At 38.8% G+C, this 14,827-nt stretch overlaps 2 protein-coding genes across 6 annotated transcripts in view; one reads left to right on the top strand and one right to left on the bottom strand.

Annotated features, from left to right (window-relative positions):
• LOC100537170 (uncharacterized) overlaps positions 1–14,827 on the top strand; it is a 33,685-nt gene that overhangs the window by 13,202 nt on the left and 5,656 nt on the right. The gene's annotated exons all lie outside the window — the stretch shown is intronic.
• Positions 834–14,583, bottom strand: LOC141385531 (uncharacterized). 4 transcript variants are annotated; one of them, XM_073949662.1, is made up of 5 exons: positions 14,494–14,583; positions 4,050–4,436; positions 2,677–2,811; positions 2,120–2,163; positions 834–2,013 (listed from the first exon to the last, which is right to left on the bottom strand). In XM_073949662.1, exons 2-5 carry the CDS (start codon positions 4,387–4,389, stop codon positions 1,900–1,902), a joined length of 633 nt encoding a protein of 210 aa, XP_073805763.1. In that variant the 5' UTR covers positions 4,390–4,436; positions 14,494–14,583; the 3' UTR covers positions 834–1,899. The 4 variants fall into 4 exon arrangements, with proteins under 4 accessions (XP_073805763.1, XP_073805760.1, XP_073805756.1 ...); XM_073949659.1 differs by lacking the exon at positions 14,494–14,583 and adding an exon at positions 13,898–14,126; XM_073949655.1 differs by lacking the exon at positions 14,494–14,583 and adding an exon at positions 4,581–5,943.

Below are 14,827 nucleotides of genomic sequence, written 5' to 3'. Positions count from 1 at the left end.
GGTAAACATGTATACTTTTAATTAAAGCACTGCTATATTATGAAGAAATAAACTATAATTTACACTGTAGATGTTTGCATGTCTCTTCATCAGCTGTATTAGAAACACATTTAAGGACATCAACAAAACACCTGCAGAACAAAAGCAAGAGTGTGTATTAAATCTCTAGCACATCATCAAGAATACATCATGACATTCAAACACAGAAATATTGACTCACACAGAAGTATGATGACTGTAAGTCTCGCTCGCTCCATCTCAGAGACTGTGAATGTGCGGGTCTTCAGCGGCGGTGTGAAGGGTCCGCTTCATTGTGGTGTGAGGGATCTCTGTGGAAGAGCTCTGAATCTTTGTGTTGTTGTTTTATTTTTATGGTTATAATCTGGTCTGTTTCCTCTCATATGCTCCTTTAAACACACTTTAAAAGCTCTTTTAAATGTTCAAGTTTATTTATAAAATGTAAGAGTGAACTCAGTTTCATAAATTGTTGGGACTTTTGTTTTGTACGATGTGATGTTTAATGTTGTAATGGAGATGACCTGAAGTTTTGAGCGTCTTTATGATTTTCTTGTTTGGCATCGTTCATCTACATGCTGATTGTTTTCTTTGGCTTCTAAATCTCCAGAATGAATGTCTTTGCTCAAGGTTTCTTTTGCTCTTGGTCTTTAAAGTTGCTAGAAATGTATTTTTGCTTTTGTCTGTACCCGCAAAGCTTTCCATTCCATTTGTGCACTCCATACAAGCTCAAGTCACAACTAGTGCACTGACACAATCACGAGGCTGTGGTTTCCTGTTTTAGCTTGTTTAAAATTAGATGGGGAGACAAGAGTGATCATGGTCAGTTTTTTTATTTATTTATCAGTTTAATATGAAACTGGGTGAATGCATCAGTAGATCAAAATTACATTATAAACACTGAGACCAAATTGAACTATCAAATATTAAACAGGTACCACCTCAGCAGTTCTTTGTGCTTTAGTACCAAAACCTAATACAAGGGCCAATCATTGATCTCTAACAGATGGATGTTTGCCGTTACCGGCTTTTAAAAACTGTTATGGACTGAAATCCCATGCTCGTCATCTTAACTTTTGATGTAGCCACTGAGATCGTAGCCTGTTTCTCTTAACTTTGCAGGTTTGGTGATTGTTTATAGTGTTCTCATGTGCTGATTGGTGAAATGGTAATGGTGTCTGTGTGTTTCTATCTTCTGTAGAGCAAGAACCTGCTGAAAAACAGCATTCATGCTGAGTCTGACCCGATCATGCTGAGTCAGACTCGATTACCTTTTAATCTTTTTCCTATTTAAAAAATATAAATAAATACATTTTCTGCATTACATACTTTTTTTTTCTCTCAGTTACATTTCATAAAGGCCTTTCAGGTGTTCTGAGCTCTTATCTAGAACTGGTCCTGATATGGTTTGTGTGCTAGTTTTCTTAACGTCGCTTCCGCAATTAGCCACTAGATGAAGCCGTTGAGTATTTATTATTTTCTTTTTTGAGCTTTTTTCATTTTCACACTAATAACTAAAATATTTTGTAGAAATATTAGGAAAAAAATATTATTTATAAGTGAACATTTGAATCCAAATGTATTGTTTATATATGCATACGATAAAAACATACAGATTCAAACATAAACACAGCCTTGTGCTTTTACTTATAATGTCCTTTATCTTAATAATACATACACTCTTCTTTAAACTTATCTTAAAATACAATCTTTGAAAACAATATTATTGTCAGAAATAAAATGTTAAACCCTAAAGAATCAACGGATCATACTTTCATTTAAAAAAACATTTGATTGTAATAGATAATGTGCTGTAAATAAAACTATGTCCACTCAAACTCTGTCAGACATAAGACAGAAAGTAGACTAAGAGCAGTTCATGTGTCAGATGTTGGTGTAGGGATGTTTAGATGACAGTCGTCTATAAGAGACTTCAGTGTGGACGCAGATCTTTCCAATCTTACTCGCCTCACACTGATGTTTCTCCACACAATCTGCCTGAAATGATTGACAAGGAGAGAATGGATCATATAAACTAGTGAAAAACCCCATCAGTCCACAATTCATCTTTGATATGGTCAATAAAAGAGTATAAAATAGTTACCACAAAAACATTTGCTTTAAGAATCTCTGCACCCATGTCGAAAACTAAAACACACACAAAATGAACCTGATTAATATACTGTAGTAATTTATAGTAAATACTGTGGGGTTTTTGAACTATACTATATTAAAGGACTTGAATTAATCTGTTGTGGTAATTCTATAGTTTCTGTGGTAATGCAACAACTATAGTAATGTAAACAAACCAATACTGTACTAAATACAACTATAATCCACAGTTTACTGTGGTAAAAAACAAAGTATGCTACAGTATTTGTCTCAGTTGATCAGTTCAGTAGTTAATACTATATTCTGCTGCAGCATTCATTAACAGTTTAGTAAATACTATAATATACAGTACAGTATAATACAATTTACTGTAGAATGGGTCAAAAACACTCCAGTATTTACTATAAATTACTGTATTTTCTCATGTGGAAAAGTCTAATAATTACGATTAGAGTCAAAATGTTAAAAATTTAAAGAACAAATCTTAAAAAAGCTCTACAGATTCACAGATTTGTTCAAAATAAAAGTAAATGTGTCGATGAGCTCTACCTGTAGTTTGAGGACGACAGAAGCAGTAAACACAGATGGAGGACAGGAGTGAGGAGAGGAGAACACACACCGGACACACACTCAACAGCAGCGTCCAGCAGAAAACACACGCTGTCACTGGAGGAGAAACTGCCTCTAAAGAATATAAAAGCATGAACGCACACAGGTACACATTTAATAAAAATAAATAAACAACAACAAACAAACAAATTAATGGGTTTTATGGCAGCAGCAGGTTTTATATGAGATGTTTTTTTGGAAAAACAGATACTGTAACTCTATTTTTAGTCATTTTGATATAAATCCTGTTTTTATGTTGTACATTGAAGAGTACAGCTGCAAAAAATATATATAATAATAAAAATAAAAAAAACATGGTTGATGAAAATTTTGAAAAAAATTTCTTTGTAGTTTTCAGAAATCATGTTTTACATTGAGTACTGAAGAGTTCAACAGCAAAAAAACACAATTTCTGAAATATTCTGTGAATTCTTCATATGTAACTTTTTTTAAATAAGAGGTTAAGAGGCTGAATAATAATTGTAGAGATGATGGCAATTTTACTGGCCTGCAATGAGTGGAAACACAACCAACAGATATAGTACAATGTTCTAACTTATTATCGCCATTAAATCGTTTCAACAGTAGATAGATAGATAGATAGACAGACAGACAGACAGACAGACAGACAGACAGACAGACAGGCAGATGAGCGGGCGGATGGATGGACTGACTGGATTGATTGATTGATTGATTGATTGATTGATTGATTGATTGACAGATACATGTCATGCTCCCTTTTAAAAGTATTTAGTACAACAATACAGTATTTTATTTTGATTCATGTTGTTGCTGCTGTTGTATTTTGTAGTTTATTTCGATAAACTTAAAATTTAAGTATTGACTATTTTATTGCAAAAATAAATTTAAATGTATTTTTGCCCAACCTGGTAATTCTGATATAATGATGATTTAACAGTGCTGACATAATCTGAATTAAAGTGATTTACTCAATCTACTTATTTAAAATGAGCTGAAACAACACAATTCTTGAGATTTCATTGGGACAACCTAATTTTTTATGTTCAATCCACATAATTTTGTTAAAAGTGTTAAGATAACTTAATTTGTGTTGGGACAACATGACTAAATTGTGTAGAACCCTGCATTTTAGTGTACATATGTAATGCGAATTAATGATGGCATTTAAAGCATACAGAAATGCTGACATCTTATTGTGTACATTAATGACAAAAATATAAACACATCAGAAGATTAAGTTGAAACATTGTTTAGAATATAACATTTCTTCAGAAACAGACAATAAAAAGATATTCAATAGTATAAATAATAATGCAATAATGCTTTCTTACCAGCAAGAGAGAGATGAGTTGTTCGGTTTCCATAATAGTAAACCTCAGATAAGGAGATGATGCCTTTTTTATCCTTATTTACCTTATTCTCACTTTTCGCACAGTAGTACAGCCCCAGATCAGAGACACTGATGTTAGTAATATGCAGATCATAAGAACTGCTGTACAGGTTCTGGAGAAGCTGGAAACGTTCAAGTATAGCTGTGTTCGTTTTTCTAACATCTATTGTTAAAGAGGGCTGGTTTTCATGAGAGCAGTTTCTTATCCATACGATCATAAAACCAGTAGGTAAAGAGAGATCACAGTAGAGAGTGATGTTTACTCCTGGTCTGACTTTCATCTCCACTTTTTCTCCAGTGATTCTTCTCAGACTGCACAACAAAACACCTGTAGAGTAAGAAAGGAAGAGTGCAAATATAAAACACTTAATGATACTTATTACAGAAGCATAAATATATTATTAACGCTGATGTTTGATACTCATTTAAAGTACTTTTGTAAAAGCCTTTGTAAATAGGTTTATTTTCTTACACATGAGTTTAATGAAAGTAAGTCTTGGTCTCTCCATGTCAGTGAGTGATTGTGAGTAACTGACACTGGTGAGAGTCTCAATGCACACAAACAGCTCTTATCTGATTGGTTCACGTCGATGGAAAGTTTCACCTAAATGCCCATGCGTCATGAGGGGTTGGCTTTACAGTGGGTTATTGTGCGTGTATTTACAGAGGAAGGAGCGGGTTAACCAATCACTCTTTCTCTATAAACAATTTTTGCTGTGACCTTATGTGCAGCATTTGATTGGTTCACGTCAAATCATCATCAAACAGATATGCTGTGGAGGTCAAATATAATCTTTTGTATATCAGATCAGTGCAGCATCAAGAAAGCTTTTCACACACAAAATTGTGTGATTAACACTTTAATTGGGGGCCCTAGCCACAAATAATTAAATAATTGCAGAGAAAAAATTTTTTTGCAATCACATTTTTAAGAATTACTTACAATGACAGGCAATTTACATAATCCAACAACATAACCGGTGTGGATGCTGATACAGTATAGTTACTACTAGAGTTATCGATATAGTTATGATTCTTGGTTCATTGATGACACTTAATTCAGCAACATGTCAACATGTCAAAACAGGAAATCACAGCATTAGACCTCTGTCAGCAAACACCTTTGTTACAGATTCTTCACAGCTCTAAGTTTATCATTGGTCAAAAGTATTTCCTTAAGTCTTTGTGTGGTTTCATATGTTGGTTAGGGTGCACAGATCTGCACAGGAAGCTTGATTTAATAACTGTGTATCATTGGTCAAAAATGTTTCCTGTAGTCGTGTGGTTTCTTATGTCCGTTTCGGTGCACACATCTGCACAGGAAGCTTGCTTTATTAACTGTGTCACTGTTACTTGGCAAAAGTACTGAAATATAGATTCACAAAAACATTCCTGAAAAGGTTCAGGAACGGTGTGAGAAGAACAAGTCTGAAGTTGTGATCATAATGCACTTTTCTCCCCATAGACTTCCATTTATACACATGCAAATGCAGCAGACAGGAAATGCAAGCTCATGCAACGAGGTTTGAGAGTTGAGAGTTCCAAAGCTCAAACTTGATGAACTCTGACCACCAAAAACGCCTCATGTGATAGACAGTGAGACAAACTAAAGTTCAAACATGACCATCTCTGTACAGAAATTTTAAATATGGGGAATAGTGGGAAAAACTGGAGCACCTAAAGGAAACCCACAGAGACAAGGGAGAAAATGCAAACTCTACACAGAAAGGTCTCCTGGTCCAGCCTGGACTCATATTAGCAACCATGTTGCTGTGAGGCGACAGTAAAAACAACTGAGCCACCATGCCACCCCTAGACTCTATGAAGTCCATTTCAGAGAATTACCCACTAAACGACAAATGTTTTTTTTCTTGTTTCTTTTTTTTTTGCAACAGGTTTATTCTTCATTCTGAGAAACTGTGATACTTCCTGATCAATAAATTAAATATTTGCAGATACTGCATACATGCAAACCAATTTCACCAAACTGGCACACAAACTATCCACTGTCCTCATGTGAAACAGTGTTTGCCCCTTTACTGATTTCTTGTTTGCTTGTTTTTATATTATTTTTTTGCATGTTTGTCACACTTGAATTTTTCAGACCCTCAAACTAATTGTAACGCATAACAAAAGTAAACATATCATGCAGTTTTTAAACAAAGGTTTTCATTATATGGGTGGGTGGGGGGGATACAAATGGTTTTTAGCATAATCTGCCTTTTTAAGAACATGCACAGCATCTTAATTGGATTCAGACCAGAACGTTGACTAGGCCACATCAGCTTTAGTTCATTGTCATCCTGCAGAACTCAAGTTCACTTCAGCTTGAGGTCACTAACAGATGGCCAGACAAAATCCTTCAGAATATTTTGATACACAGCAGAATTCCTGGTTCCATCACAGCAAGTCTTCCAGGTCCTAAAGCAGCAAAACAGCTCCACACAATCACACTCCCACCACCACATTTTCCTGTTAATATGATGTCCTTTGTCTGAAATTAGCTGTTACGTTTATGTAACACATAATTTCCAAAAGACAAAGGTTTCCAAACTTGAACAGAACTAAAGCAGGGTGCAAATCTACTCCAAACAAGAAAACAGGCAAAAATCTAAAAACGAGTAAATACAAAAACAGGGTAGGAGTGCTAAAGAGTGCTAACGAAAACAAACACAAAACAGGAATCCAAGAATTATCAAAATACAAAAACTAGATGACCAGACAAACATACCAAACGTGAGGCGCGGACAAAATCCTAAGGCAACTAAAACAGAGAACAAGAGGGTTTATAAAGACAGGACTGAGTTAACAAACACGAAACAGCTGTAACATAACAATCAGTAATACACAGGATTATGGGAAATGAAGTGAAACTACAAAACAAACTAGTGCCCTCAAATGTCCAAACTAGGGCACTGCAACAGATGTGACAGAGCCTGTACAGTTCATCCTCTTCACATTAGCTTTTACACTTCACTGATCTGATAAGATCTCTTAGATCATTGACACAAAGCACAGATTTTCCATTAGGCTTTCTTTAGTCTTGTGTATTAATTAATGTTGTCACGGTTGCAGGTTTGTGCGCTTTTCCGGAGTGTATGTTTGATCACGTGGGCTTGTTTTGTTTTGGTTGTCCATGTGTATTTGTTATGCTCACGTGATATGACGACACCCAGCTGGGCTGATTACACGCCAGCTGAAGCTCATTATTAGGCCTATATCAGGGCGACGTTTCTATGTTTCTTTGTCAGTTCATTACACCTGTTCTTATGTGTGTTATCTGTGCTCAGGCCCCTGAGGAGATTTATCTGGATCCTGATTTCCTGTCTGTTCCTGCCCTGTGTTCGTCGTCCTCCTAGCCTGTCACTTTCATTGTTTGTTTAATTTGACTTGGTCAAATAAACTTTAATCACTCGCACCTGGATCCTCTTTGACTCTTATTTTTTGAACATGACAGAACGAACTGACCTTATTATGGATCCAGCGAGTGCATCTCAGATCTCCGAGTTCGTCTCGCACAGCAACGCCAGGATAGACCGTCAGGAGGAGGCTTTGGCCACCACGTCACAGGTGATCCAGGCTCTGGTCGGCCAAGTTTCATTGCTTACTTCCCAAGTCCAACAGTTGATCACTGGAGCTGCACAGGCTAAGACTGCATCGATTCCGGAGGTGACACCACCAGCGCCTGCGGTTGTTGGTCGCTCTGTTGAACCTCGCCTTCCACCCCCGACCTGTTACTCTGGAGAGCCCCTCTTGTGTCGATCCTTTTTTTCAAAGTGTTCCCTTTATATTACGCTGCAGCCATCATTGTTTGCTACCGAAAAATCCAAGGTAGCGTTTGTCATCACGCTTCTTTCAGGCAAGTTTCCCAATGGGGAACTACAGCATGGGAACAAAAGCTACCATGCTGTGCTACCTTCGACCTGTTCTCCAAAGAGCTAAAGAAGGTCTTTGATCGAGCCGCTTCCGGGAGAGAGGCTGCCCGAGTTCTCGCTGAACTCCGCCAGGGGAATCGCAGGGTGGCGGAGTACTCAATAGAGTTCCGGACCTTAGCCGCTGAATGCGGCTGGAACGCGGAGGCGCAATGGGACATGTTTCTGCACGGATTTTCTGACCGGCTTCAAGATGAGATCTATTTGTTAGATCTTCCTAAAACTCTTGACGGGTTAGTTGACTTGGCCATCCGGGTTGACACTAGACTGTGCCGTCGAGAGAGTCGCCTGCAGCAAGGCAGGTTTTCGGATCCCGTCCCTGACTTTCAGGCCTTGGCTGCGACACCGGAAGTGGTAAACGTTGACCCGGAACCCATGCAGGTGGGTAGATCCTGCTTGTCCGTGCAGGAGAAGCGCCGACGGAGATCGGAAGGACTCTGCCTCTACTGTGGTGGGGTGAGGCATCGGGTGGCTTCCTATCCCGTAAAAGACAACACCCATCAGTAGGTAAGAGGTTACTGATGGATGAAATTAATATGGACAAATCCTCTACGTCTGCTACTTTATTGCCCGTCTCTTTATCATGGGGTTCCGGAACTCATAACACACAGGCACTCGTCGATTCCGGGGCGGAAGGAAACTTCATTGACTCTAGTTTCGCTTTCAGTTTCAAACTTCCGGTTATATCACAACCCATTGCAGTACGCGCCCTCAGTGGACTTTCCCTTCCCACCATCACTCACTCCACCAAACCCAAAAACTCATTACGTCTGGAAATCATGTTGAACACATTTAATTTTTTTAACAGACTGTTCCAACTCACCGGTGGTGTTAGGTCATCCTTGGTTCATTCTTCATAAACCCCACATTAATTGGGGTCTTAATTCTATATTCTCATGGAGTGAGAAATGTCATGAGTCTTGTCTTTCGTCTGCTCGTTCTGCTGTTTCTTGTTCTGTGTTTCAGGAGGAGCGCATGGACCTGTCAAACGTGCCCAGTGAGTACCTCGACCTGAAGAGAGTGTTCAGTAAGTCTCGAGCTGCTTCTCTGCCTCCTCACCGTCCCTATGACTGTGCAATAGACTTATTGCCAAGTAGTCTCCGCCCAACGGCAAGTTATACTCTCTTTCTATTCCTGAGAGGGAGGCCATGGAGAAATATATTTCTGATTCTCTAGCGGCCAAGATCATACGGCCCTCTTCTTCACCGGCGAGGGCGGGGTTCTTTTTCGTGAAAAAGAAGGATGGGTCTCTTAGACCCTGCATAGACTATCGAGGGCTGAACAGCATCACGGTGAAGAATACGTATCCTTTGCCGCTGATGTCTTCAGCGTTCGAGCGTCTGCAGGGTGCTTCGTTTTTTACGAAATTAGATCTCCGCAACGCATATTATTTGGTTCGCATAAAGCAGGGCCATGAGTGGAAAACCGCGTTTTTGACCCCCAGGGGGCATTTTGAATATTGTGTTCTTCCGTTCGGGCTTTCTAATGCTCCTGCGGTTTTCCAAGCACTCGTAAATGACGTGTTGCGAGACATGATAGATCAGTTTATTTATGTCTACCTGGATGACATTCTGATTTTTTCTCGTTCTCTCCAGGAACATGTGCAGCACGTCAGGCGAGTGCTTCAGCGGCTGCTAGAGAATGGGCTTTTTGTCAAGGCGGAGAAATGCGTGTTCCATGCACAGTCTGTTCCCTTTCTAAGACAAATTGTGTCAGTCGAGGGGGTGCACAAGGATCCAGAGAAGGTTCAGGCTGTGGTAAATTGGCCACTTCCGGAGTTTCGTAAGGCCCTGCTGAGATTTCTGGGCTTTGCTAATTTTTACCGGCGTTTTATTCGCAATTTCAGCAAGCTCACCGCCCCTCTGACATCATTAACCTCCGCCAAGACTCCCTTCAGGTGGTAGAGTGTAGCACAGGCTGCATTCACTAAACTAAAAGGCCGTTTTGTTTCAGCCCCCATTCTGGTGACACCTGATCCCTCCCGGCAGTTCATGGTGGAGGTTGACGCGTCAGAGGTGGGGGTGGGCGCTATCCTGTCCCAGCGCGCCACCTCGGATGACAGAATTCATCCGTGCACGTTTTTCTCACATTGATTATCTCCCGCAGAACGTAATTACGACATTGGTAATCGGGAGTTGTTGGCTGTCAAACTCACATTGGAGGAATGGCATCATTGGTTGGAGGGTTCGGGGGTTCCCTTTATCGTTTGGACGGGTCATAAGAACCTCGAATACATCAGGTCCGGCAAACGACTTAACTCCAGGCAGGCTCGGTGGGCATTATTTGACACATTTCATTCCTCTGCCCAAATTACCATCAGCCAGAGAGACAGCGGATGCTGTCATTAAAGAGCCCATATTATACATGAAATAGGGTCATATCTTGGTTGTAAGGGTCTCCAACAACAGTTTAATATGCATGCAAGGTCAAAAACACTTTCGTGGTCTTATAGTCTGCATTTATTTTTACCTAATTATCCCAGCGACTCCTGTATGAATCGTCCAGTGATTCATTTATTCCCAAACCCCTCCTAAGCGCGAAGCTAATCTGCGCTGATTGGACCAATGACTGTCTGTTGCGATTGGTCGACTGCCTTCAGTCAGAGTGAAATGCCAAACAGCTAATCAGCAATATAAAAGTAATCACAGTTCATACACGCTCGATAGTGTAGGCGTGGATTTTAGCTGCCAGTGGCTCAATGTAAATACAGACTATGGACTTGAAAATTCAGACGACTATCTATTTTATTGAACAAAAACTCCAAAAACAGTTGAGGAGATCTCCTAGCTTCTCACTCTGCTCTTTTCACAGACACACACACACATATTGCACACACACACACACACACACACACACACACAAACACACACACCTCCGGACGACAGTGCGCGCACACGCACACACAGACACACACACTACTCCTCGTCCACGGAGCTCCGTTAACAAAGCAGCACGTGTCGCGTTTTTAACGTGACTTTGCACGCGATATAAGAATACAACAAATCACAACTAAACACATTTGCAAGCTAGAGTCAACGAGGCAATAACTTTAATCGCACATACTTACACTTAAGAAATGGAGGAAGAAAAATCCATCCTGACGTCTACCAGTAAGTTACTCTTTACTGATCCTTCCTTTAACAAACGCAGATGAAGTATTCTTTGTAGCATGTAGTTTCCAGAAGTTTCCAGTACTTTCCAACTGCTAGGCTATAATGCTGAGGTTTCATCTTTGGATAGAGACACAATATACCCATCTGCAGTGTGACTTTAATCGATCGGCATGTTTGTGTGTGTGTGTGTTTGTGGGTGTGTGTGTGTGTGTGTCTGGGTTTCTGCGTCAGAGGGCGGGGCCTCAGGTTTGAAATCTCCTGGGTTTGCGCGTGCACGTGAATAACTTGGTTTCGTTCGTACGTCATGGCGAAACACCTAATGAATCGGTATCAAGGCGACTCGTTTGAAGCACTATGAGTCGAATCTTTTATAGATGAATCAACAGTTTTAAACACTGTACACTAACAGATTTAAGCCTTACCTGGATACTTCACTTCACTTAGAGCTGTGTTACACACTACATGGAGGGGAATTTTCAAAAACCCATAATATGGGCTCTTTAATCACGTCTTTCGCATTCATGGCCTCCCGACAGACGTGGTTTCTGACAGGGGACCCCAGTTTGTCTCTAAATTTTGGAGAGAATTCTGTCATTTATTGGGGGCGACTGTTAGTCTTTCTTCTGGTTTCCATCCTCTGAGTAACGGACAAACAGAGAGGGCCAACCAAGATCTCGAACGCATGTTATGTTGTTTGGTTTCCCAGAATCCCTCCTCTTGGACTCAGCAGCTCCCATGGGTGGAGTACGCACACAATTCATTACCAGTGTCGACTACGGGCCTCAGTGTAGTCTAGGTTACCAGCCACCAGCTTTTCCCAGTCTGGAATCCGAAATCGCGGTCCCCTCCGCCCACGCCTTTGTCCAGAGGTGTCGACCACTTGGAGCAGGGCCAGACAGACCCTCCTCCAAGTGGGTGCGCGCACTAAGGCTAAAGCCGATCGCCAACGGTCGAAGCCTCCCGTTTACGTCGTCGGTCAAAAAGTGTGGCTTTCAACTAAGAATATTCCCTTGCGTTCCGTATGTAATAAACTTGCACCTAAATTTATTGGCCCATTCATGTTTCCAAATTAAAGGCCTTTTTTCATACGGAAATTAACCCGCCCACACCGGTTCGTCGTCCTCCGAGCCTGTCACTTTCATTGTTTGTTTATTTTGACTTGGTCAAATAAACTTTAATCACTCGCACCTGGATCTTCTTTGACTCTTATTCTTTGAACGTGACAAATGTGTGCGAGGGCAACTATTGGTTTAATGAGGGAGTTTTCTGAGAGATGAAGAGCTGTAAAGTGAGTGTTCAATTACAAAAAGAAATGATTATACAAACTCAGTGTTTCCTTTTATTAACATTGACAAAACCGTATTACTTTAAAAGAAATATAATTATCAAAGCATGTCTTAGAGCGAATAAGCCCAACAGGTTTTTTATATAATCGCCTTTTATCTTAATTTATATATAAAATAAATGTTTAATTAGTAATCACTACTGATGGGTTAGATTTTCAATATTCAATATTGTTCAGTAATTATTCAGCAGTAATTAAACATCTCTGTAGCATTTCCTCCTGCAGATGTGGTTCAGTCAGTTCAGCACTGCAGGGAGCTGTCCATTGTGCTGAATTTACTCCACACTAAACTCTCTTCTCACATTAAATTCATTATAAGTGTCTGATCAGTGAACAGGATACTGTCATTTCTCAACAACTAAAGAAAGTCTAATGTAGAAATTGAAACATAATAGAAAACACAAACAGATGGATTTGCTTTATAAAATGATGTTTTGTTTGCAAAAGTAATTATAGCGCTTGAATGATTATTACAATTTGGTTTAAATGTCGAATGCTGCACACTTATTTGTTGCATTGCTCTGCTCTTCTTTAAGTAAATCAAACCACAGTTGTGTGCTGTTAATTCTGTTCATGATTCATGGTACATATTTTAATAAATCAGACTTTTGCATCTTCAGTTTCTCAACAATTCCAAGTCATGAAAATAATAAAAGCAACATTTACAGCTGCAGCGTGCACTAAATATGTTCTTACTTTTATTATTTCTGTTTTTGTCTAACCACAGTTTATCTCATGCATTGATGTGTGTATTGAGCATGCAAGATCACCAGCTTGACCACAAACAGTTTTAGGACATTCAGTCTGTTGCATGCCTGAATAAAAACACTTGTGGTTTGTGTTCTCGCCTAGCTTTTCACAGCAACTGCAACATCACTGCACCAGGAGCGTCAGTAAAGACCAAGAAGAAGAAGAAGAAACACAGCACTGAGCCTGAAAGCTGATGTTGGCTGCAAGCGGACTCGTTTAGGACCCAGACATAACTTAAGATTAAAAATAATTGTATAATAATATAATACATTAATCATATTGATTATTTACCTCTGATATTTCTGTAAACTAGTGTGTAAAATCAGGCTGCTTCGATGCACACAAAGCACCCTTAATGGAAGTTCACAATCGCAAATTCATATCAGACCATCAAATGTAATAAACGAGAGATGTTTTTCTAAAAATAATCCGTTATTTATTCATTTTTAACAGAAACGAACAAAACTAGGTTAGGAACACTTTTGTAAATGTATTTATGCTAATTATTTAGGGGTGCTGTTCAGTTTGTTTGTTTTTGTTTTTTGACAGACCTTGTGATAGTAATTTAACATATTGAAAGATGTATATTGATAATGAAAACAGCTATTTAGAGTCACACAAACGAGAAATAATGTATTTAGAAAGTTGCACTTTTCTGCAGTGGACGCCATCTTGTGGTCAGACGCGGGAATTCATTCGGCGCCGTTGAGCGTACACAAAGACCCTTAGAAAAACTTCACAATTATCCAAAATATCGAAAACATTAATAATAAATTAACAATAATACTATTAATATTATGAAAACAAGAGCGAATGGAGTAACGTTACATAAAATATGACTGTATCATGTACCACATGATACATACGTACGGTCATGTGATTAAAATTTTGCATAGACTGAGAAATGGTCATTGATATAATTTACTTAATATTATTTACAATAATAAACCATTTTGAACTTATACTTATAATCGTAATATCTATCTGAGAGCAGTTAACACTGTACAAATAATTAACATTTCAATTAAGAGTTGCATTTACAGCTTGAGCCACTAATAGAAAATATCTGAGTTAATTTTATAATTGTATTACTGTAATATAATTTATTTCTAAATAGTTGTATAGTCAAATTTTGTCAAATGAATTCTGCTCATTTGTCTTTCTCACCAATTACAGTTTCGTGAATTATTAATTTAATTAAATGTACTGTTATTGTTGTTATATTATTAATAGTAGTATTGTTACCTGTTTAATATTATTTATTTGTTGAGACGAGATTTAGCGTTTTTTACTCACGTGATTCAGATTAGCTAATCAAATTGTGGTTGCTATAGCAACGCGTGTTATGATTTGACTCCATATATAAACACCGAGACTCGCCGCTATCTGTTGATTGAGGAGAGGCGAATTTCTGAGACATTTGCTGAGGATTACTGTGCTGATACTGCGATTCTTCAAGGAGACCAGAGAATTTCTGACAGAAGACTTTTATTTTACAAGGAGATCGACGCTCAGAGCTGAAATTATTCCTTTTGACACGTTTTGTTGCTCTTTTGTTGTGTTTATTTTGATTTTGATC

The sequence above is a fragment of the Danio rerio genome, chromosome 1 (assembly GCF_049306965.1).
Source record: "Danio rerio strain Tuebingen ecotype United States chromosome 1, GRCz12tu, whole genome shotgun sequence".
Lineage (NCBI taxonomy): Eukaryota > Metazoa > Chordata > Actinopteri > Cypriniformes > Danionidae > Danio > Danio rerio.
Note: the sequence above shows the minus strand (reverse complement) of the source record. Positions and strands in the feature narration are given on the sequence as shown.